The 24,867-nt window shown below is 46.6% G+C and overlaps 1 protein-coding gene across 5 annotated transcripts in view; it reads right to left on the bottom strand.

Moving 5' to 3' along the window:
* The window catches only part of LOC308272683 (transducin-like enhancer protein 1), a gene marked incomplete at both ends in the record, with an annotated part of 97,242 nt that overhangs the window by 56,894 nt on the left and 15,481 nt on the right, over positions 1 to 24,867 (bottom strand). For 4 of the 5 annotated variants that reach the window (XM_080709587.1, XM_080709585.1, XM_080709586.1 and 1 more), the window contains 2 exons: positions 4,246 to 4,320; positions 6,217 to 6,279. In XM_080709587.1, the coding sequence (XP_080565713.1) occupies positions 4,246 to 4,320; positions 6,217 to 6,279 (138 nt within the window). Of the gene's footprint in view, positions 1 to 4,215; positions 4,321 to 6,216; positions 6,280 to 24,867 lie in introns of all 5 variants that reach the window. The other variant, XM_080709583.1, reaches the window with a different exon arrangement.

Raw genomic sequence — 24,867 nt, forward strand, 5'->3', positions numbered from 1 at the left:
AGCCAAACTACATGCAAATAAATGAGAAAGAAACACAAGTTTGCCTAGATGAACCCCAAATTTTCCAAGTTCCCAAAGGACAAAGGTAAAAGTGATATGGGAAAACTGCTCCAGTTTTCTTATACCTAAGTGTCGGCACCGAGGCCACTTCTCCAAGTCTGGCAATTTGCAGGCAGGAAGGACAATCTCCACCAGTCATCTAGCTGGCCATCCATCCGAACTCCTCCTCCAACTCCATGACAAGAGTCTACGGACCTCTCAGAGGCAGCAAAGGCACCGTCCCCACTGAACCCACCCCTTCTTCAGGTGGAATAAGGAAACCAACAATGTCTTATGTCATATTTTTGCCCTCAATTCTGTCTCCATCTGTTCTCCAAACTTAACTTTTTCCTCTCGATTTGGAACTTTAAAGTTTGCTCATCAAACGCTAAATGGCACTGCCTTTTCACTGCCGTGTCCTTATTAAAAGGCATTCATGCATGACGACTAATGGCAGGAGCGGAGCATCTGGCTGGGTCGAATCTCAAACCCCCACATCCATGAAAACCACTAGAAAAGGCAAAAGAAGAGGTGACCTGTTGTTAGGGCAGCTGTGCTGCAAGGACTTGCCCAACTGGACCCACAGATCTGCTATTATAGGCATCTTGAGAACGAGGCTGGCCAAAATGCAGTGCATGGGGTTGGGACCGCGTGCTGAGTGTGAAGGCGGCCAGCCAAGGTAAGTCTATTACCACAAAAATCCACCAAGGTAAATCTATTACCCACCTACAGATGGGGTCCCAGGCAGAGGTCAACTGTATAAGGTCACAACGGTAGTAAGTGACAGCCAAGCATCCATCCTATCCAAGACCACCTGATACTGGACCCATGCTTTTTGTCCAAGACAACATCATGTAAACAATGTTGAATGTGTGTGTGCGCGCATGCGCACACAATGTGTACATATACACAAATGTACACACACACACAAGACCACAAACACCATGAATAAGGGCAACAAGTGGTTAGAATAAACAACTACTCAATTGTTCTCTTTAAAAAAGAAAACTGAGCTGGTCACAATGACACCAGCAACTTGGGAGGCTTAGGCAGGAAAACTTCAAGTATAAGGCCGGCTTGGGTAACAAAGTGAGATTCTGTCTCAAAATAACAAACAAAAAGGGCTGGAGGTGCAGCTCTCAGCAGTACTGGCTCAGTCACATTATTAATATGGCAAAGTAAGAAAGAAAAAGAAAAAGGAAAGAAGGAAGGAAGGCGGCCGGGCAGGCGGGAGGGCGCATGCGCGCAAGAGGTCGTCAACCCAAGCTGTCTGACCTTGTGGAAGACTCTGCTTTGGTCATGACTGCTCACGTTTCATTGATGAAAACGAGTCAAGAGCCTGGAGAGTATAGCTCAGTAGAAGCGCATCCCTGGGTTCAATCCCAGTAGCAGAGGGAAAAAATGGTCGTTTCTCCAAATATCAGGTAAGAAAATTAACTCTTAAATATCAGCACTCTGTAAAAACTGAACTTCAGTATTTTCTGTGAGACAAAAAGCTAAGATTTCTCTGCTGGTGAGAAGTGGGCACCACTGATTTCCTCCACAAGGACACAGGACAAGAGAGGGCATGGCTGCTCTCTCCCTCTAAAAGAGCACCTGCGGGCCTGGACACAGATGGGCTCGCCAGGAGCCGGCTTGCTGGGCTTGAGAAGATTTCACTTTTCCCAGGTTCGCTAAAGAGAAATATCTTAAGCCCTGCCAAGCAAGCAGTCCACGCCTTGATTGTACCTTAACAGGAATGAGAATGCTTCGGCTCATTTACATTTTAAAGGGTACCCTTTCATGATCTTTCACACTAGTAATAGATGTCTAAACCGTTAAATTACTATTTCTTTTCTTAGCCTGAAAGTCGATGCAGACTAAGAGCGTGGCCTCTCCCATTGTTCTCTACCCTAAGTTGGTCCCTGAACAATACTGACAGCTGCTATCAAGCCAGGCTGCATTTACTCTGCGTGCAGCTGCTGCTTGTAGGAACAGACAGTCTCCCGGCACCTCCTCCCTCGGGGCCAGGCTGACACACTGCATATTCAATGAAGGGTGCAAAGGTCCACTGAACTGTCCACCCAATCTTATGCTACTTCGATTTTCCAGGATGCACACAATTCGTTTCGAGCCAAACCCCAGCATTTGCTAAAGCATGAAACTCACAGTGTGGTATAATTATTGATCACTGCAAACATTAAGAGACTCTTCTGACATAACGTACTGATCCAAAAACTTCAGTGATCAAAACTCCCCATGCCGGGATGCTTTAGACACACAAGGGCCAGACATCTTGGGCTGGACCCGACTCACTAATCTGGTTACTGCTGCTTCGCTCTAAGAGCTAATGTGCCTCTATAATCTCAACAATATTTTTTTTCCTGGACTAAAGCCATTCATAAAATTAGCGATTCATCTGTGCTCGAAAATGACTAGTTTTTATTTTCTGCTTGGACTCAAAGGGGGCATTACCTGTGAACATGTGGTTAATGTAATTTCCTTCTTTCTAAAATATAGGTCCAAAGGAGATTCACGGGGCCGGGGCAGTCCTTCTGATCATTTAAATGTAAGATTTTACCACTGGAAAAATTACATGTAAAAACGTAGAGCCTATCAAAAAACAAACATGTTCTGCAAAGTTGAACTGGGTACTTGAGGACTGCTTTGCATATGTTTTCCTTTCATCAAAACAGGCTTCTCCATCCTCATTCATTTGGGTTAAAAAATTCCGTGCTCGAGCTACAAGTACAATTCGCTATTAGTCTTTGCTAATCAAACACAGTACATGCAAAAGTACCAGTGAATATTTGATTTGATCTCTAAAATAAAGCAATTCATTACACAAGAAGAGGGTACAGAAGGCAGCAGACAAATGCAGATGTAATTGTGTTTTTTGCTGAATGTGATTAGAGAGCCCACTAAGTAACAGTCAAAAATGTGATACTGAAGGGGACGAAAGGCAGAGCCTGCTCTGGGGGAGGAGGAGGGAGAATTGTTTATGCAGAGCTAAGCTGTCAAGTGTAATAAAGCAGCTTGAATAAAATTTAAGCTGAAAATCCACTGAAGCTCCCCATTTCGGGGAGGAAAAAGCTATTAAAAGGAAATGAAGGTCACCCTCCCAGTTTATTTCACCTAATTGACTGCCAATAGCTTACCACGGGCAACCCAACTGCAGATCTGCAATTGAGAGCTGATGAAAGGAGAGTTTTCAAGCTGAGGCTCACTCTTTAATCCTCCCTGGCTCTTATGTTTTTTCACCATCTCCAGTTGGGATGTAATTTTAAGCCCTGATGGATTAACTGGTCCCATTGTTTGTGGCGTCATTGGACTATGGCACTCTTAATCCGTCCAGCAGCATGTCTAATTATCATTACAAAGTGTCTGAGGGAACTAGAAAGACCAGCAGGGCATCTTCTCACAAGCAATTAACATAAATTGATAAATGAGTGATTTGAATCCGCTCAAGGCACTCACATATGAATAAAATCAGAACAGACCCTCCTTTCCCTTAGTCTGGCCTGGGCGGAGCACATGAGAACCAGCCCGTCCCACGGTGGGTGGAGGGATGAACTCATGCAGAGGTCACCAGGTTCCTGAATGCCGGAGCCAGTAACTTGTGACTGACAACCAGTCACGGGCAGAGTGCAGGAACCTGCTGAAAGGGTAGCCAGCACTGGGGCAGACAATGAACACTTCTTCCAGGGCAAGAGAGCGGTCCCCTCACTGGCGGGCCACTTACGAGCTCACGAAAGAGGCACAAAAAAGCAAAGGAGCAAACAGTTATGCCCTAGAAAGTACAGGGCAAAAGCAAAGAGAACTAACTCCACGAAATGATTAATTCAGAGACCTGGCCTGACCTCACTGTGGTGGAACACTGGGAGACAGAAGCAAAAAAAGTATTTTAACACTCTCACCTAAAGCTTCTACTCACCCAGTGGAGCAGCCGTGGTGAGAGTGCCACAGGATCAACCACATTTATTTTCCCACTGAAAAGCAGATTTACTGCTCTCCCCATCCTAAAATGTTTCTCCTCTAACCTTCCTTATGCTAAGCCTCTTCCCCTGTGCTTCTCAGCACCCACCCAAACCCCTTCCACCCTCCTTTAGCAGACAGGTCAACATTAAGCTACACAATCTCATACAGACACACATTAAGACATCAAACTATTAAGAAATGAAAGCTGGTTATACACACTGTAGGAGGTAGCCCTGGCAGGCCACGTACCCCGATGATGGCATTCAACTCGGCCATGGTCACCTGTTTGGCACGTTCGACCGCCTGGGCCACCTGTTGTTGATGCTTTGAAAACAAAGACAAGAAATGGTCAGCAATAGCCAAGAACTTTCCTGTGCACCTCAACAACAAAAAGACAAATGCTACACGCAGTGCAGGCGGAAATACAGAACTTAATTACTTTCTCAAGCACATGTTTTGTTGGGTATTTTTACAAACATAGGAAAAGAAAAACCAAAATGGTGCTCTTCTCTTCCATCCCACCCCCCACCCCCAGAACTGAAGATAGAACCCAGGGCACTTTATTACCAAACTACATGTCCAGCATGATCTTGCTAAGCTATCCAAGCCAGCCTCAAACTTGCAATCCAACCTCAGCCTCCAGAGTGGCTGAGATTTTTTTTTTTTTTTGGGGGGGGGGTCTGGGGAAATAACTGAGGAACTGTGATACTCTGATCCTCCAGTCTCAGCCTCCCGAATGCTGGGATTACAAGCTTGCACCACCACATCCAGCCTCCCTTTATTTCTAAAGGGCACCAGTTACCACTTCACTACTGATGGTAATTTTTGGCTTAGAATAGTAGAAAGCCAAAAATAACAGAAAGAATAGTAACTTCAGGATTTAAGACAATAAAGAAGTTGGGATTTGGAAGACGCCCCGGTCGACAGAAGGAGTTTGCCAGTCAGGCATCGTAGCACATGCTTGTAATCCCAGTACTTGAGAGACTGGAGATCGGAGGGTCACTGGTTCACGGGCAGTGCCAGCAACTTAGTGAGGCCCTCCACAACTTAGTAAGACCTGCTTCAAAATTTAAAAAAATAACAAAATAGGAATGGAGATGCAGTTCAGAGGCAGAATGCCCCTGAGTTCAGAATCCCAGAACCCCCCCACACCCCCAAAAAAAGAAGAGCTTTGCAATGATAAATTTGGGCAGATAAAGTTCTTGATGATTTTAAAACACCCATTTAAATATTGAAAATTTAATATGAAGTCCATAATCACTTCTCTAATAAATAAATCTCAACTGATCAGCTTGTGGAGATCCTAGGAATTCCTTTTGTTCTTTTAGCCTTCAGATTTCTCACTCTGGCAAAGAAAGGACCCACCCTTGGTTCCCGGGATGGGAACTTACCCTGCACGCTTTCCAACCCACCCACAAACAAAAACACAGCCACAAGTCAGAGGCATGAGAGTCCCAAGATCACTTAAGCCTAACAACCAGACTGTAAAGGCTGGCCAATGAGCAACAGAGCAGCGGGTGCTGATGGAGCCCTGCTGGGTACTCCCAGGCCAATAAGCCTTTCACCCTGCCTCAGATACCGTCATCACCGCATTTAGGAAGGAGCCTGTGTCCAAAAGGCAGGCAAAATTCCAAAGCAAAACTAAAATATACAGATTACTCATATAAAGAGCTTTCCATCTCAAAGTATTAAGGTAAACCTCAACGAGGTTGAACCTAACTGTAATGGCTTAGCCAGGTGTATGACTCAGTAAGCCGCATAACGTGACGTTACTTTATCCTCATGACTATTATCGTCGACTTCTTCATGAAAAGTATTCTGTCAACCAACTTGATATCCAAGTGCAAACGAAGAAGCTGCTTCATAGCAGGGACCCTGATGGATCTACCTTAGAGTCAGCAGAAGGAAAGCTCTGCACTCAAAAGATAAAAGAGAGTACCTGAACCATCAGTAGCTCTCAAGCTTACGTACTCAGAGTGAACAGAAGCTCAGTAAATCGTTCTGCAGTCTTCCATAAGAAAAAATTAATCTAGGGTGAACTACTGTCCCTGCTTCCACGTGAGCCCTCAAATGTGTCAGACGGGGAGCTATACACTTCAAAACTGTAACAGATGTTCTTCACACTTGTTCCTTGTGATAAAATTAACATCTTAAAACTAGCTAATTTGCAAACAGAGAAGCAACGCAATTGCACTTTAACAGCTGAACAGTTTTACTTACTTCCTGAGACAGAAATGGGATGACCTGTGCACATATCGTATTCAATCTCTTGGCGATTTCAGTCTATAAAGACAAAGCCAAACACGAATTTAGAATACTTCACCATCAGTTCAAAAGGGTACAACTTCATCCTTCCACACTCGGGTCCCTCCCTTACTCCCTCACTTGGGAGGCCCCCCAGCCCCCTCGCAAAGGCACAACTGCACACTTCACTGGTTACTTAATAAAAAACAGTAAGGAGTTGAATGGGTTGGAAAATCTACCCGGTTTAACGGCACCTGATCATTTCAATCCGGAGATTGCGAGCCCCCTACTATATTTTCCCAATGGTAGCCCATGGGATACCTGTGTACTTATAGTAAGTTCATCCAAACTGGTGTCAGAAGCCAGCCTATCAATGTGACCAGGCTTTCAAAAGATGTGACCAAAGGTAGGGGAAAGAAAAAAGGAGCCCACTGACCTTCCCAGGTGTCCTAATTTCTGCACAATGAAAAGAAAAATGTGTGCGTTTATAAATATGTATGTGTACACACACACACACACACACACACACACACACACACACACGACTGAACTCAGGGACATTCTACCTCCAAGCTAAACCCTCCAGTTCTTTTTTGACTCATGACCTTGCTAAGCTGCTGAGCTGGCCTCAATTCTGCAATCAACCTGTCTCAGCCTCCCAAGTACTAGGAGTACAGGAGAAGGCTGTCATGTTTAGCTTAAAAGAAGGATTTTCACGTCAGCATTCTTTACTGTCTCAAAGTTCAAACAAACCAAGAAAACACTAGTAAAAATTGAGCTCGGGCACAGAATGATGGTCAAGTCATGATATCCTGGGTATTTGGAAGGTTTCACCAAAAGCAAAGCTCTCAGTCCATGGTTTTGCTGAATATGTAACAAGCAGCCTGTGTAACAAGCAGCTCAACTACACATCCAGAATGATTCCCTCCGCTACAGGAACGAACTGTCAAGGGAGGGAATGGAGGATGCTCAGCCCAGAGGTTATGCCCGTGCCACCGCCAACACCCTGCAGCCATGGAAAGCTTCCCTCTGACACTGAAGAACCAGTTCTGCTTGAGAAAACAAAAACTGTGTATTCATACCATCGTTTTCTGTCCCTGCTTACTTTGTAAAGGCCGTCTCTATGACTGAATTAGACAATGAAAAGCACCAAGAAACGAAAATTACAGAGCAAGCAGGCTGTGCCCTTGAGAAATAGAGAGCAGGAAAGATAAGGTAGAAATCCCAGAAACTTCACAAGTAAGTATATAAAAAAAAGGGCCACCTTTCCTCGTCTAAGATGATTCCAGCTAACTGGTTACAAAAGTCTTGCCTTCTATGGGTCTGGATTTAGGCCAACCCAAACCAATTCTTCTAGGCGGCCCTGAGATGGGATTACAGAGCAATGCCATGAAGAAATTTTACTAGCAGGGGAAATGTTCAACTGGTAGAGCAAGTCCATGACCTTGCTACAGCCAGCAGAGCAAATATACATGCAAGAGGTACAACTGCACCAGGTGCAAAAACAGAACTGGGTCAGCCCCGCCCAGTCACTGGATCACAGCCACCCACTCAGCTAGCTCAAGGTCACAGCTCTCCTGAAAAGCATGGGCAGGTCTCCCTTCCCCATGGAAGGCGTGTGTGTCACACACACACACACACACACACACACACACACACGTAAAGGAGTCAGGGATGCTCTTTGTGGACTCTTAGTTTTAAGTCTCCACACTCCTTACCTACTATATATTCCAACTGCCTTCTGTTCTTTCCTCCTCTCCAAAATTGACTTAAGATGTTCTTTTCTTCCTTCCTTTTTAAACTCCCAGCCCTTATTTCTTTCTTTCTTTTCTTTTTTTTTTTTTTTTGCGGGTCTGGGATTGGAACCCAGGGGCATTCGACCTCCGAGCTACACCCCCTGCCCTATTTTTTATTCTTTATTTTGAAACCGGGTCTCACTGAGTTGCAGAGGGCCTCACTAAGTAGCTGAGGCTGTCCGCACACCGCGATCCTCCAGGTCTCAGCCTCCCGAGTGCTGGGATGACAAGCGTGCGCCACCACACCCAGCCTTATTTCATTTTTTTGAAACAGATTCTCACTAAGTTGAGGAGGGCCTCGCTAATTTGCTAAGGCTGGTTCTGAACCTGTGATCCTCCATCTCGGCTTCCCTTCCCAAGTACTGGGATTTCAAGTGTGCACCACCACGCCCAGCTCTACTTAAGATATTTCAATTTTAAAAGTGATACCTGTTTGGGCTGAGGATGTAGCTCAATGCTACAGCACTTGCCCAGCACACAATGAGGTGCTGGGTTGGATTCCCAGCACCACACAAAATAAAATAAAAATGAAAGTGATATATACCACCTTTGAGCACACACCCACATGTACACAGATCTATATGGACAGAGAAAGAGAAAAGAAAGCTAAAATCGTCCTAAGTCCATCATCGGGAACATCCCGGACAACCTTCTGGTGATCCTGCGACCCCATCATCTCAGGCTCTCACTTTACCTGCAGAAGCTCGGATGAGAAAATACACTTTAATACCAAGGGATCCTCTTACACATACCGCCTTTCTAGAATCTGTTTTTCTCTTAAAAATGTGGCATATAGCCGGGCGTGGTGGCGCACGCTTGTAATCCCCGCGCTTGGGAGGCAGAGACAGGAGGATCGTGCAGGTTAGAAGCCAGCCGCGCGCGCTGGTTTAGGAGACCCTGTTTCCAAATAAAAATGTAAAAATAGGTCTGGGAGTGTAGCCCGGAGGTAGAAGGGCTTCCAGGAACCCCAGTACCACCAAAAAAAAAAAAAAAAATGTGGCATATATTAGGCCTGGTGGGCACCTGTAATCCCAGTACTTAGGAAGCTAAGAAAGGATTTCAAGTTCAAAGCCAGCCTCCGCAACTTACTGAGGCCTTCAGCAACTTAGTGAGAGACCCTGTTTCCAAATAAAAACTAAATTAGGTCTGGGGGTATAGACAGAAGGTAGAAGGCCCCCGGGTTCCACCTATAGTAATAAGTGTGTGCAAACACGTGCGCGCGCAGACACGCAGACACACACACACACACACACACACACACACACACACTCTCTGCCATGCCAGGCATGCCTGTAATCCCTGTACTTGGGAGGCTGAGAAAGGAGGACTGCAGGTTTGCAGCTAGCCTCAACACTTTAATGAACCCCTCAGCAATTAAACTGTTTCAAAATAAAAAACTCTAAAGAGCTGGAGGGGAGTAGAGTGGCCCTGGGTCTAACCGCCAGTACCAGAAATAAAAAAAATACATGCAAATATGAATGAGACGAAGGAGTACACTGCTAATGTATTCCGCTTAAGACTGCTGGTACTTTAGCACTCCTGATACCAGCAGGCATTTATGCTTCATCCAATTTTCCACAATTACAACTCTATGTCAAACAGCCTTCCACACAGATCTCTAAAAGGAATCTCGGGAAGTAAAACTTCTGGGTCAAAGTGTCCACGCATTTCAAACTGTAACACATCCTGCCACAGGGCCAGGCGGAGAAACGGCCCCAATTTACACGGCTGCCTCTCTGCTCCGTGCTTGCTCTCCCACCCAGAGTCAACATTAGGTTTTGTTGACCTTTTTTTAATCTTTATCCATGTAGCAAATTAAAAAGTGACCTCATTTTTATTTGCATTGCTTGGGCTCTTCCTGAAGTTAAACATCTTTTCACATATTTACCGGTCCTCTCGCTATTGTTTCTAGCGCCATGTTCAGCTGGTGTTTAATCACTGTTCTTTTTGTAGTAGTTCTTTACATAAAACAAACACTGCCTCTTCATCAGTTTGCCCAGCTTGCCCCTTGTCTTTCAGCCTTGCTAATAAGGCTTTTTTGCTGTATAGTAAGTTAAGTTTCTCTGCAGCCAAACTGAAGAATTTTCTTCCCGTGCTCCTGGTTTGGAACACACCTTTCTTCCTTTGTTTGAGTGGTGCAATAGTATACCTTTTATATACTTAATTACTTGATCTAGCTGTAATCTATTTTTGTTTAGTAAAAAGAGATCCTCTAGCCGGGTGTGGTGGTGCACACCAGTAATCCATGTACTCAGAGGCTGAGAAAGGAGCATTGCTGGTTGTTCAACCCTATTTCAAAATAAAAATAAAACTGGGCTGGGATTGAAGCTCAGAGGTAGAATGCTCCCAGTTCAATCCCTACTACCACAAAAAAGAAAAAGAAAAGATACCCTCATCTTTAATAACAGTCACTATGTGGTGTATAGAATGGATTCAAGTTAGAACAGAACATGGTTAAAAAGGACAGTTAAAGACCCATTCTTAACAGAATGAACTTGTACCGCAAACCTTTATAGTAAAGTGATCAAAAAGTAAAAAAGAAGCAAAGATTAAAGCAAAGACAGCATAAACTGAGTCAGACTAGGGAAGACCTGAACAGGAGGAAGAAAGTCACAGATCACAGCTCAAAACTGACGTGCAAACATCAAGGTATAAATACCTTTTGTCCTTCTAAATTCTAAATAAATGCTGTTGGGAAGAAAAGAAAAAGAGGGGAGGGTTTTACTCAAGCTGTCTCCTCTCTTCCCCAGGTCTCTAAACCTCACTTTTTTTTTTTTTTTTTTTTTTTTGGTAGCACAGGGGGTGGAACCCAGAGGCTTTCTACCTTCGGGCTACACTCCCAGAACTATTTTATATTTTATTTGGAAACAGGGTCTCACTAAGTTGCTGAGAGCCTCACTAAGTAGCTGAGGCTGGCTTCGAACCTGTGCGATCCTCCTGTCTCAGCCTCCCCAAGCGCGGGGATTACAAGCGTGCGCCACCACGTCCGGCTTAAACCTCACTTTTAAAACTATATTAACCAGTGACCTTGATTTCTGGAGTGGAAAGACCTAATTCAAGTCTTGCCTGTCCTACCACAGGCTGTTCTGCCCTGGACGGAAGCTGGAGTGCGGCTCCTCCACTGTGCAGGGGAGCAAGGGCAGCCGCCTCCGGGCCTCTGGGCCACGGGAGGGAGCGCGGCGCAGTGCGGGAGCTCCAGGAGGCCTGGGAGGTCCCATCAACAGCCCCATCCCTCCAAGGTCTGGTAGCAGGAGCATCAACGCCGCAGACAGTAATTCCTAGCATCGTCTCTCGCTGCAGCATGGGCTCTTCCTGCAGCGCACAGTAACAGGGAGCACAGCTTTCTGCCCCTCTTTGCACTGCAGCCCTGGATTCCGGGCCGTGCTTCAGCAGCGTAAAGAGGGCTTGCCGCCTTTGCACACTGCCTTCCACCTCTGCTGAAGCCTCTACAGACGATGCCCAGGAAAAGACTGCAGGCTGTCCACCAAGAAATCATTCTCCTGCTCAGAGCTGAAGGTGAGTTTGCTACCTGCCACGGCACGACGTTTACAATAAACCTTCCCTGAACCTGAAGTTTTGCTATTACAAGAGGCAACACCAATACCTCGGCACGCAAGAGTTATCCCCAAGTAAATCCACTTGTCAGCACCGCTGCAACCCGGCGGTGTGAGGGGCTGGGCGGGCGTCGCCCGTCAAGCCTCACTCAACGCGGGCATCGGGGTGCAAACTGCCTTTCCAGAACAATCCTTGTGCTCGCTGCCCGGCCAACTGCCCTCACTGACATAAGCCAACAGCGCTGGCCCTCACCATCCAAGTCAGTGCGAGTGTCCTGGCTACGTCATTCCAGCCCCGGGGAAGCAGGACCCCTAACTGGGCAACAGGACCCCACCAGCCGGCCTCTGAGCCTCAGCACAAGCAAGCGAGCTGGCGTGGCGGACACACGGAGACTACGCCAAGGAGCTACACTCACCGCTCTCTTCAGGCTCTCTTCAGGGACTGGCACGGCGCTTCTCACTTGATAAACTAAGGACACTACGAACTAAGAAGCTGCCTCCCACTAACTGCGGCGAGTCCTCGACGCAAGATGAGAAGTGAGAACACGGTTCCTGCTCGATACCTGCACCTACTGCTTCTCCAGACCCCCCCACTGCCGCTGCCCACAGGCTCACGTCCACATACGTCCTTTTCTATTATTTTCCATCTATCCATTGCCCTTGGTGCCGGGGATTCAACCCAGGAGCATTCTACCTCTGAACTACACCTGCCAACCCTGGTTTATTCTTTATTGTGAACCAGGGCCTCACTAAGTTGCTGAGGCTGGCAGTGAACCTATGATCCTCCTGTCTCAGCTTTCCAAGTACTGGGACGACAAGCCCGTGCCACCATGCCCAAGCTTCCTTTTTATTTTTTAATCAGGGTCTCACTACGTTGTGAGGCTGGCCTCAAACCTGAGATCCTTCTGCCTCGACCTCCCCATATTATAGGCGTGTGCTGCGGTGCCAGGATCACATCCTACGTGTGTTCAGAATCAAGCTTCATCGGACTGTAAAGTCATCTCTGTACTCAACAGCCAAGGCACAACCATGTTGGCCATTACCAAAGTGGGAGCCACTGCGCACTGGGTGTTACCCAACCAAAATACAGACAATATCAAAGAATGCGAAATTTTGCCCTACCTTTCCATTCCTTAATTCACTTCAAAAAGGTAGATTTCGGGTCTAAGGACTGAGCAAATTTTTTTTTTTTTTGAGCCAAAAAAATTTTTTTTTTCCCCCTGGAAAGGGGTAGTAAGCCAAGTAAGTTTGGGAATCTATGTTAAGGCTGCTTACATAAGAAATCACACTAGCATAGGTCAAGATTTGTGGACATGGAGCCAGCCATGGTGGTGCACACCTGTAATTCCAATACTTGGGAGGCTAAGATAGGAGGATAGAATGTTTGAGGATAGCCTTAGCAATTTACTGAGACCCTTTTTCAAGATGAAAAATTAATAGGGCTGGGCATGTAAGTTGAAGGCAGAATGTCCTTGGGCTCAACCCCCAGCACAACCCCCACCCCCCCAAAAATATTCATGGACATGGGGCTGAGATGCAGGCTCAGAAATACCCTGTGTGAAGCCGAGCATGGTGGCGCACGCTTGTAATCCCAGCATTCAGGAGGCTGAGACAGGAGGATCGCGGTTCATGGACAGCCTCAGCTACTTAGTGAGGCCCTCTGCAACTCAGCGAGACCCTGTTTCAAAATAAAGAATAGAAAATTGGGCAGGGGGTGTAGCTCAGAGGTTGAATGCCTCTGGGTTCCATCCCCAGACCCACAAGAGGAAAAAAAGAAAGAAAGAAAGAAAGAAAGAAAGAAAGAAAGAAAGAAAGAAAGAAAGACCCTGTGAGAAAGCAGGTTCAGTCCTTTTTGTGCTCCCCCAAATTAAGTCCCCACGCGTCCCCACTGCGTCCACGGGGGTGCACAGCCAGTTGCCTGAAGCTCAGCAGGGCGAGGTCCACGGTAGGGTGACTGCCCACGGGTCTCAAAGCAGACCAACGGCACCCTGCCCGGAGCCAGCTCGGGGAGGGGAAGCCCCCCCAGGACTAGATGGTAAAGTAATGGATCATAAAAGCGGGGGCTTAGACTGAGGGCTGGCAAGCTATCTGCTGGTTTCTTGGAACCAAGTAGAAAGCCAAGAGACAAACAGTGGGACACTGGGAAGAAGTGTCTGGCAAATGATGAACAGCTGCAGACCATGAAAACCAACAGGTATGAATGGATAACCTCCACATCCCTTTTGACCACAAGTTTCTAAATCTATAAAAGGACGGTCTTAAAATGCGGAGGGAGGGGAAGAGTTCAGGCTCACCAGCGATCAAACAAAGGGCAAACTTTGTTATAAGAAAGGTGGGTAATTTGAACTGGTTAAGATGGGTGTGTGTGGGGGGGGGGTAGTAAAGGTGGAACCCAGGGGCTTTCTACCTTCGAACTATACTCCCAGACCTATTTTATACTTTATTTGGAAACAGGGTCTCACTAAGTTGTTGAGAGCCTCACTAAGTAGCTGAGACTGGCTTCGAACCTGCGCGATCCTCCTGTCTCAACCTCCTAAACGCAGGGATTACAAGCATGGCCACCACACCCAGCAAGATAGTTTTTTTAGAGTCAGGCTTGGTGGTGCATGCTTGTAATCCCAGCATTTAGGAGGCTGAGGCAGGAGGACAGTGGTTCACAGACAGCCTCAACTAACTTAGTGAAGCTCCTTGCAACTCAGTGAGACCCTGTTTCAAAATAAAGATTAAAAAATAGGGCTTGGGGGGAGATGCCCCTGGGTTTCATCTCCACTACCAAAAAAAAAAAAAAATGGTTAAGCTGGGGGTGGTGGTGCACACTTGTAACCCCAGCATTTGGGAGGCTGACACAGGAGGATCATGATTCAAGGACAGCCTCAGCCATTTAGTGAGGCCTTTGCAACTCAGTGAGACCCTGTTTCAAAATAAAGAATAAAAAATAGGGCTGGTGGTGTAGCTTGGAGGTAGAATGCCCCCTGGGTTCCATCCCCAACACCACAAAAAAAATTTTTTAAAAAAGAGAAATTAATCAAACCCAGTGATGATGAGTCCTCAGGGAAACTGGACTGTCCATAAATTGGTATGGTCATCTTGGTGAGGCTGCCACAGCTAAGAATTTATCCTAAGGATCCTAAGAGTTTAGATGGAAGCATTCCATGCATGAAGCTGTTCACTGCAGCACTCGTTTCAAAGATGGAACAGCAGTTCAACGTACAACTTTCATCTACTGACTTCCAGAAAAGCCTAACATTTGCCTTCCTGTCTCATTCTAGAGAACAGTTAAACATACCACGTCAATCCACAGGTATGGCAAGTAACCGTTAAGTCACACTCACAATGATACTGAATGGTCAACACACTTATTTAAGCAGGAAAGAAAGAACAAAGGCATGGTGTTATTCTCTGTGTGTGTGTGTGTGTGTGTGTGTGTGTGTGTGTGTGTAAATATGTGCATGTGGCCAGGCACTGAAGTTGACATCCAAAATATAAATAGTGATTACGTTCGCAGTAAGGCTATTCATAACATTTTTCCTTCAGTGACCTTGAGCACACTGCCATTTATTTACTTACTTACTTATTTTTGGTACTGGGGATCGGACCCCGGGGCATTCTACCTCTAAGCTACATCCCCAGCCTTATTATATTTTTTATTTTGAAACAGGGGCTCACTAAGTTGCTGAGGCCCTAATTTGCTGAGGCTGGTCTAGAACCTACAATCCTCCTGCCTCAGCCTACTAAGTACTAGAATTGCAGGGGCGTGCCACTGTGCCTGGCTTATTGTTTAAATTTATGACTAAAATGGGAAAGGAAGTAAAAGGAGGTAGGCCCACTAAGACTCAAATGCAACAATGCCAGCAAACCCTGAAATCATTTGGGTATCTGACCTTCAAACAATCCTCAAATCACAAGCGGAAATGACTTACTCGAGATCCTAAACAAGGTTAGAATCTACGTATGCTAGTTGGTCCTTTCTCCAGGAAGCGGTTGTGAGACATGGGGCCCTCGCCCTAGACGATACCACAGGAAGTGGCCCACTGCCTGTCAAGGTCAGCATCACTCGGTGCCCTTCCTTGCGGCCCAAGCAAAAGGAGCATTTTACATGGGGCTTTGAGCAAAATTCCAAATCTTAAGTGAACAAATTACAGCCAAACTCTACTTTCATGTTCTCCTTCACAGGCAGAGAGAATTAGGAACCATCTGTATCATCAATCTTGCCCACCAGTGCAGCCAGCTCCACAAACACATCCCTAGCTTCTGAAGATGCCGTCAGTGTATCCATCCCTCAAGCAAAGGCAGGGCACATTTAGGAAAACTGTACCAAAAATGATGGGGGTGAAGTATTGCAAATAATCTCTAACTCCCTTCCCCTTCAAAGGAGAAAAGATCCTTTCCCAAGAGGCAGTCTTCAGAACATGTGCTGCTGGTGACAACATGACTGGACTTTGCTTCACAAATACACTCATTGAAAGGGAAGCTTAAGTGGATCTTAAATTCTGATACAACTGATTAGATTTTTGCTTAAAATACAATGGCACTGATAAAAAATAAAGAGTGAGGCCGGGCGTGGTGGCGCACACTTGTAATCCGCGCGCTTGGGAGGCAGAGTCTTGGGAGGCAGAGTCGGAAGGATCGCGCAGGGTCGAAGCCAGCCGCGCGCGCTGGCTTAGGAGACCCGGTTTCCAAATAAAAATGTAAAAATAGGTCTGGGAGTGCAGCTCGGAGGTAGAAGGGCTTCCAGGAACCCCAGTGCCACCAAAATAAATAAATAAATAAATAAATAAATAAATAAATAAATAAATAAATAAATAGTGTGGAGTTTGTCGTTGTTTGGGGATGTGTTGTTTTTCTGGTGTTGGGAACTGAACCTAGAGCCTCTCAGAGGCTAAGCACGCCTCCACCTAGCACAAGGGGTGGTACCTGTGTGGTAACCGAGGTTCCAGGTGGCTTCTAAGCTGTGTGCAGGTCAGAGATCACCTGCAGGGCTTGTTAAAATAGTTGGCTGGGCCTCAGCCCTGGGGCTTGACTGAGGAGGTCTGGACCTACATTTCTTTCCTAACATGGCCCCAGGTGCCCCTGCAGCTGCTGAGCTGGGAGCCACATTTCTAAACCACTATGCACATGGCGGCAGCCATGTGGCATTTGCCAGGTCTTCTGACATCTCTAATCTTCGGGACACCAAGTCCCCTGAGGGAGTGGACCAAAAGGTTAAAATAACCTGCCGAAGGTCAAAACAAGCTAGAAGTCAGGCCATCTCCCTCCAGAGCCCAGGCAACACAATGGGGCCTTCTCCACACATTCTTACAAACTCAGGCCAAGACGAGGGCAACCCAGGGTGGCAGACCAGGCACACATGTGCCTCCTGTGGGGAACCTCAGACAATATTCACAGAAATTATCCGACCCATGGCAACGTAATCTCACCCCTTCCAAAACCATGATTACAAGAAAACAAAGGGTACCAGATGACAGAAACCTTTAGTGACTAATCAGAATATAAGTCACCAATTACTGGCAGATAATAACTTTTATGTTCTCTCCCCCCACACTTGGCGGCTGCTACAGCCTTCTAGCCCTGAAACCTTTCCAACTGGGCCCCAGACTCTTATCTACCCTTCCCTGCTCATCTTTCACACTCACTGCTTCTCTGAAAACATGGAGCGTTAAAAGAAAGAAGGGGGGAGGCAAAACATGCCCAAGGCTGCCTGGGCAGAGATAGTAACACTAATTGCTCCCATTCTCTGGCTCCTAAGGCAGATTGCAGGGCCTGCATCTCCAGAGAAAGCTCCGAAAGCAAGCTGGAAAGCAAGCTCTATCTTCGCAGAGGCTCTCAGCAGAGACTCTGAGTGCCCTTGATTGTTTATGGTCTTAACGCAGAGCCTCTTGAATGCATTCATTTTAATAGCAGGCTTGAGTGTGGGGCCCATCAAAGAATGACAAAGCAACTCCATTCACTGTTTCTCCTTCCTGCAAAGATGGTCTTTTGATTTATTTGCAAATGACAAGGCTGCCAGGCCCCACTCGAGGGCTGCCTTCACCCCCCACCCCACCAAAGAATTCAGTTGCATTTTCCAAGATGAGGTTGAGTCTGCAAGGCTCTGTATTTGTGCAACCCCCCCCCCCATTCTTTCTAATTAATGACTTAAATGTTTTGACCCAACTGTTGCCAAGCAGAGCATTTGGGCTTTAATTTGTCATTTTGGTAAGGACGCATCTTTGACAAAAGCATCGCAGCTGTTTCAATTCCTAACTAGCACATTTCCATTATTCAGAAACCCTTGTTACGGAGCTTAGCAAGGGCCTGTTCACAGGAAGCCCAGTTGACTTGTCCCAGAATGGAGGGGAAAAAAGATAGCTTTTGATGGCCTTAAAGGAAAATGTACTCTTTGGTGGCACAGAAGGTTTTCAAGACAAACTCCATGGGGGTGAATCACGGAACATCACCGCCGCGCCCATAATTCTCCACTGGAAAGAGCTTGCCTCTCCCTGAACACGCCCCAGAGCAGCAAGCCCACGCCTTGCCTTCCGGCTCCGCAGATCCCAGTCAGCAGGGAGCTTGTGAGAAATTGGGTAACATCACACACAAGCAGAAATCGTTGAAGTAAAAGGCAAGTACATCATCTCTGGAGGATGAAGGTAGAAACGGCAACGGTGAAGAGCAAGCATGTCTACGTGAAGGCAAGACCGCAGGGGACTACGCAAATGCAACTCACGGCTCAAAGCCAGCTGATGACGTTTTCACAGCACCTGTAACACTGCTTTCTTTGAATAATACCTAAAACATTGCTTTCCACCTGTAGCTACTATTTAAGCCTGAGAAACTTCTTTGGTTGGTACTGACGACCAGCAATGGATGGGCAAGATTCCCAGACATAGCCAGCATCCATTGCGCCCAACTCTAAAGGGCTAGCTGCTCGTTAGCCTTAGTGGTTCCTATGGCCCCCGGCCAACATCATGTTTCGAGATCACTGGAGAAGCTGTTCAGCATGACCTAATACGAAAAAAATCCTTAGCCATTCCAGATGGCAGAGAGGCCCGTTTTACGCTAAGCTGCCAGGGGCCAGTGGCTCCCTAACTTTTTGGCCATGCTACAGCTGACTGACCCTCACACATGGTTGCAGCTGCCACCAATCCTCCTGAACAGCTGTTTAAGAAACGCAGATCCAGGCCAGCAAGCCCAAGCGGCGCCGCAGCAGAATGACTGCAAGCGTGAGAAGTGGATGTGTCCGTAGGAAACCCACAGGACAGTCGCCCCCAGAGATCTAAACTCAGGGGTGAAATTCCAGCTGAAGCCCCAGCCTGGAGCTGTATTCTCACTGCCCCGGGCTGAGCTGCTGGCCAGAGGCTGTCTGTCCTCTGGAAAGGAAGGCAAGGCTCCTGGATTCCCAGCTGGCACAAGGAAATCTCAATCAACATCATCCACCAAGAAGCCTGAAAGATCCAGCATCAATCTGTAAAAGGGAGAGAGGACTCTATTTAAAAATAAACTACCGAGGCCGGGCGTGGTGGCGCACGCTTGTAATCCCTGCACCGCTTGTAATCCCTGCACCGGGGAGGCTGAGACAGGAGGATCACACAGGTTCAAAGCCAGCCTCAGTTACTTAGTGAGGCTCTCAGCAACTTAGTGAGACCCTGTTTCCAAATAAAAGAAAAAAAATATAGGTCTGGGAGTATAGCCCAGAGTTAGAAAGTCTCTGGGTTCCACCCCCAGTACCATCCAAAAAGAAAAATAAACTACCAGAGTCTCCCTCAGGAGCAGAGCCATCCTGTACCCAGCAAGTTCAAGGATGGGAGCCGCTGAGAAACCTGTGAACTGTTAAGTCAGTCAAGAAAACATTTATTCTAGCCGGGCATGGTAGTGCACATTGTAATTGGGTGTAGCACATTGTAAGTACTTGAGAGGCTGAGACAGGAGAATTGCAGGTTCGAGCCTCGCCAATTAAACAAGCCCCGTCTCAAAACAAACAAAAAAGGCTTGGGTTGTTGGTGGGAGGTAGAACACCCCTAGCACCCAGTACCTATCTATATATGCGTTTGCCTGTGTGTGTGTGTGTGTGTGTGTGTGTGTGTGTTTTCAGATACTAGGGACAGAACTGGCATTCTATCAAAGCTACACCTCCAGCCCTTTTTTTTTTTTTTGGAAACAGGGTTTCGCTAGGTTGATGAGTCCCCCTATGTTGCCGACACTGTTCTCAAACCTGCAATCCTCCTGCCTCAGCCCCCCAAGTAGCTAGAATAATAGGTATGTATCACAGTGCCAGGCAAAATTTATTTTCTCAAAAGCATTTTAAAACATGATTCAAATGAAATAGGGGATGCTAATATTTTCAGAGTAAAACCCCAGGGAAAGCTCAATTTTATTACTGAAAATTTGGAACCGGGCGCAGTGGCGCACAATTATAATCCCCGTGCTTGGGAGGCTGAGAAAGGAGGATCGCACAGGTTCAAAGACAACCTCAGCTACTTAGTGAGGTTCTCGGTAACTTAGTGAGACCTGTTTCCAAATAAAATATAAAATAGGTCTGGGAGTATACCCCAGAGGTAGAAAAGCCTCTGGGTTCCACGCCTAGTGCCAAAAAAAAAAAAAAAAAAAAAAAAAAAGAATTTGGAAGAGCCGGGCGTGGTGGCGCACACTTGTAATCCCACTATTTGGGAGGCTGAGGCAGGAGGATCACGCAGGTTCGAAGCCAGCCTCAGCAACTTAGTGAGGCACTCAGCAACTTAGTGAGACCCTGTTTCCAAATAAAGTCTAAAATAGGGTCTGGGAGTATAGCCTGGATTCCATCCCTAGTACCACAAAAAAAAAAAAAAAAAAAAAAAGAATCTGGTAATAATCACAAATACCCTAGATGACAGATGCCATAGTATAGATTCACTAGATACTGACAAAGCTATGTGTGGGGAGGCAAACAAGAATAATATGTTAAATACAAATTCAATGATTACTTAGCCAGGTGCCACCAACACGCCTGTAATCCCAGTACTTGGAAAGCTGATACAGGAAGATTGCAGGTTTAAAGCCAGCCTCAGCAATTTAGCAAGAATGCTTCAAAATAAACTTAAAAAGGGCTGGGGTGAGCCGGGCGTGGTGGCACACGCTTGTAATCCCAGCATTCGGGAGGCTGAGACCGGAGGATCATGGTTCACAGGCAGCCTCAGCTACTTAGGCCCCCACAACTCAGTGAGACCCTGTTTCAAAATAAAGAAGAAAAAATAGGGCAGGGGGTGTAGCTTGGAGGTCGAATGCCCCTGGGTTCCATCCCCAGACCCGCAAAAAAAAAAAAAAAAAAAAGCCAGGGGGGGGGGCTGGGTGTAGTTCAGAGGCAGAATGTCCCTGGAGAGATTGATTTAAAAGAAAAGTCAGCTTTTCTTTTAAATTATGCTTGTAATCCCAGCATTTGGGAGGCTGAGAGAGGAGGATCACCGTTGGTGGACAGCCTCAGCTACTTAGTGAGGCCCTTTGCAACTCAGTGAGACCCTGTTTCAACAGAAAGAATAAAAAACAGGGCTGAGGGTTGTAGCTCAGAGGGAGAGTGCTTGTGGGTTCCAGCCCCAGTTCATACCCCCAGTACCAGGCATGGTGGCGCATGTCTTGGGAAGCTAAAACAGGAGGACCACAGGCTCAAAGTCAGCCTCGGCAACTTGGTGAAGATCCTGTTTCAAAATAAAAAATAAAATAGGGCTGGGGATATAGCTCAGAAGTAGAGTGCCCCCGGGTTAAACCCCCGAGCCTTTCCATCACTGCATTATAATAATACAATCTACAAAGAAATCCAAGCAAAAGAACTATCAGCATTCCCGCGAGTCAGCAATCAACCTGCTTCCAAGAGGAAAAAATGTGTTGCATGAGAGAGACTCTATTATTGGTTACATGGATTGACCAAAAATATATGCAATTAAAAGTATGCCAAAGAAAAAGCCCACTGCCCTTATGCCCAGGCTTATCGATGTATACTTTTTATTTTTTATTTATTTATTTTTTTGGTGGTACTGGGAGTGGAACCCAGAGGCTTTCTACCTCCGGGCTATACTCCCAGACCTTTTTTTATATTTTATTTGGAAACAGGGTCTCACTAAGTTGCTGAGAGCCTCACTAAGTGGCCGAGGCTGGCTTTGAACCGTGCAATCCTCCCGTCTCAGCCTCCCAAGCGCGAAGATGTCAAGTGTGCGCCACCACGCCTGGCCAATGTATACTTTTTAAACTACACAGTGTTAACAATGCTGCCTTAAGACAGAGAAGCATTAAATCAAAAGAAACAGCACCTGAGAGTAATGAAAGTAGAAAGCGTCTATAAACCAGGGGCCGCCAGAAGTTACCGCACGCGTCATTTTACAAGTAGATAAATCAATTTATGTGCTCGTGTGTGTTTCCAGAAAACATCCTAGATATTCCCCCATTAATTATGTGGGTTCTAGGACATCTCAATTCCCGTTTCCCAGAGCACCAGAGACCAAATTTAGCCCACATATTCTTCACACTGGTCTGCCCCTGTGTGGTCCCCACAGGGCTGGGCTGGCTCAGTGAGGCCAGCTCCTTCTGGAAGCAGGGAATAGACTTCCTGCCATTTGGTCTGTGAAACACAGTAATCCACCGGGGAGTAAAGGTCAATGTTGCACTTTTGGTCATTACTGAATCATTTGAGATGATCCGTGGTGAGGACGAGAGGAAAATCGAAGGCTGTGAGAACGCTGCAAATGGCTTGGCCTCAGACCGATTTTCATCTCCATCTGTCTAATAGACGTGTGGGTAAAAAGCCCACCCTCTTTCTGGGCCACTCGGCTGTTTTCAAATAGGAGGCACCAGCCAGAAGCCAGTTAAACAATATACTAGGAAAGGGGGAAATAACCTTCTTAGCCCCAGACCAACACTTACTCAGGTTTGAGGTCATCTGCTCAAGTTGGGAATGCAATTTTCCAGTCTGCAAAGCAGTTCCGCAAAGTAGAAATTTTAACTAATACAGAGAATCCTCTGCAGCCTGGGGACGTGTGCCAAAAATCTCTTTACTTGTGCATGCAAATCTATGCATGCTTACACCTCCACCACCACCACCACCCCCACCACCACCCCCTCCCCGCAAAGAATCCACGCGATCCCTAGTACATCTGCTAAGGCACACAAAGGGGAGCGGCAGCGCCGGGAACTGCATGCTGCTGCTCCGAAAATCTCCCCCAATGTCCAGCTAAAGCTGCCGCTTCATCATTAAGGCGTTTCAGTCCCTAAATACAAGACGTTCTTGGGAACCTAGGGCCCAGTGATTATTCAACTCATGGACTAAATGTTAATATCCCTTGATTTTTAAACCAATATCCCCCTTCACTGGTCTGGCTCAGCTGTTTTTAAGATAATGTTGTGCCATATAGAAGTTTAGGCCCCCACAGTCTATCAACGTCAAACAACATCGTGTCAAGCGAAGATTCAATTCAGGTAAGTGCCACTGCCAAATTTTCTTGTTCCCAGACGGGCTTTAAGATTATTTTATTGCTTAAAATTTAATTTGTTCCAACTCGTGTCTCCATGACAACGTTGGCTAACCCTGCAAATCATTTGGGTAATTGGATATCTTATCTTTCTATTGCTCTCAAATCGAATGATTCTGCTAGAATTGTAACAGCCAATCAAATTTACAGTCCTCTTGAGTAATAGACTTGGAGAAGTAGCCACATTCATCTCCTCTTTACAGCCATACGAACCAGTATGCGACAAATAGGAGAATCTGGCCTCCCAACCAAACCCCAAATTATAAATGGTGTCAACGCCAATATTCGCAGAGTGCAAAGTCAACTCCAAGACCCTTCACTCTGCTGCTTTAATTAAAGAAGCAACAGTTGGTGCTCAACTATACCAACTCGGAGCGATGGTGGCACTTTGACCGAAAATGGACGAGAGCAATCCCAAAAGCTAAAAAGGGGGAAAAATTTTAAAGACCTTTAAACAGGCAACTCTGTTGACTATTTGGCCTGTGACAAAATAATAACCCAAACAATGGCTGAATGAGATTCTAGAAAGGCGCTGACACTGATCTGTCTGGGGCTCTTTAGGTTAACAGTCATTCTTAATAGAGCAATCAAGAAAAAAGAAAGAGGACACACATAACCGATTCATACACCTCTATACCCTCCGAGAAAGAAATCCACACCGTCAAAACCTGACACCTCCTGATGCTTCAGTAATTCAGGAACATCACATCATCAGAGGTAGCGAGTTACGAAATACGGTTTCTTAAAAGATCCAAAAGCCAGCAGTTCCACTTCCCCTTCGAGTTAGTGGTGCCATTTTGTCTTTGGTCAGCTAAAAAGCAGAAGCTGGACACATTTCAGTGTCCGACTCCACTCTCCTTGGATCCGAGGGCGCTCAGGGCCCAGGCGCCGAGAGCGCCAGCCTGCTTACACACGCCAACTGGCCGGCCAGGGAGCTGTCAACAACCGAGTGCTTCCCCCGGCGCTCGGGACAGCGGGGCCAGGTCTCAGGCACGCCATCGGCAGCCATCGGCAGCCATCGGCAGGCACGGGGTCTCTAAGCTCCTGGGAGCAGGATGACCCTCCTTCGTTCCAAACACTTAACGAGGCGTCGCCACCGCCCCGTACTTGGCATAGCAGGCAAAGGCCTCAGCTTCTAGAATGTTCAGGCCTCAGTGGCTGCTCTTCTCCCCTGGGAGGGTTTGTTTTGTTCCTGCTTTCCTAAATATTGGCCCAGGAGTGAGCGCCAGCTGTGAAGGCGACAGGTCCATGGAGTCACAGAGCCACGTTCAGACCTGACCCGCATGTCACAGCACCTGGAAGGCCAGCACGCCATGGCGGACACCGCACCTGCTCTCCTACAACAACTGGACCTTGGAATCCCACACCAGCCCCTTTATTTTCAGGAAGACCAATCCTTCAAATTAAGGAGCCGTTTTCCATATATTTTCTTTTTTTATTTTGGTGCTGGGGATTGAGCCCAGAGGCATTGTACCTCGGAGCTACCCTCCTAGCTCATCTCCATGTTTATTTGGAAGCAGGGCCTCGCTAGGTTGCTGAGGCTGACCTCGAAGCCCGTGATCCTCCTTTCTCTCCTCCCAAGTACTGGGATCCCAGGCATGTTCTATCGCACTCAGCTTCCCTGTTGCTAATATTAGACAGAAACAAATTTGAAATGCACAACCTACACTTTATTCAGCCAAAACTCACTCCAATAAAAAAAAAAAAAAAAAAAAAAAAAACAAATCCTAGCCGGGCGTGGTGGCGCACGCTTGTAATCCCCACGCTTGGGAGGCGGAGACAGGAGGATCGCGCAGGTTTAAGAGA

The sequence above is a fragment of the Muscardinus avellanarius genome (genome assembly GCF_963383645.1).
Source record: "Muscardinus avellanarius genome assembly, chromosome: 13".
In the NCBI taxonomy this organism is placed as follows: Eukaryota; Metazoa; Chordata; class Mammalia; order Rodentia; family Gliridae; genus Muscardinus; species Muscardinus avellanarius.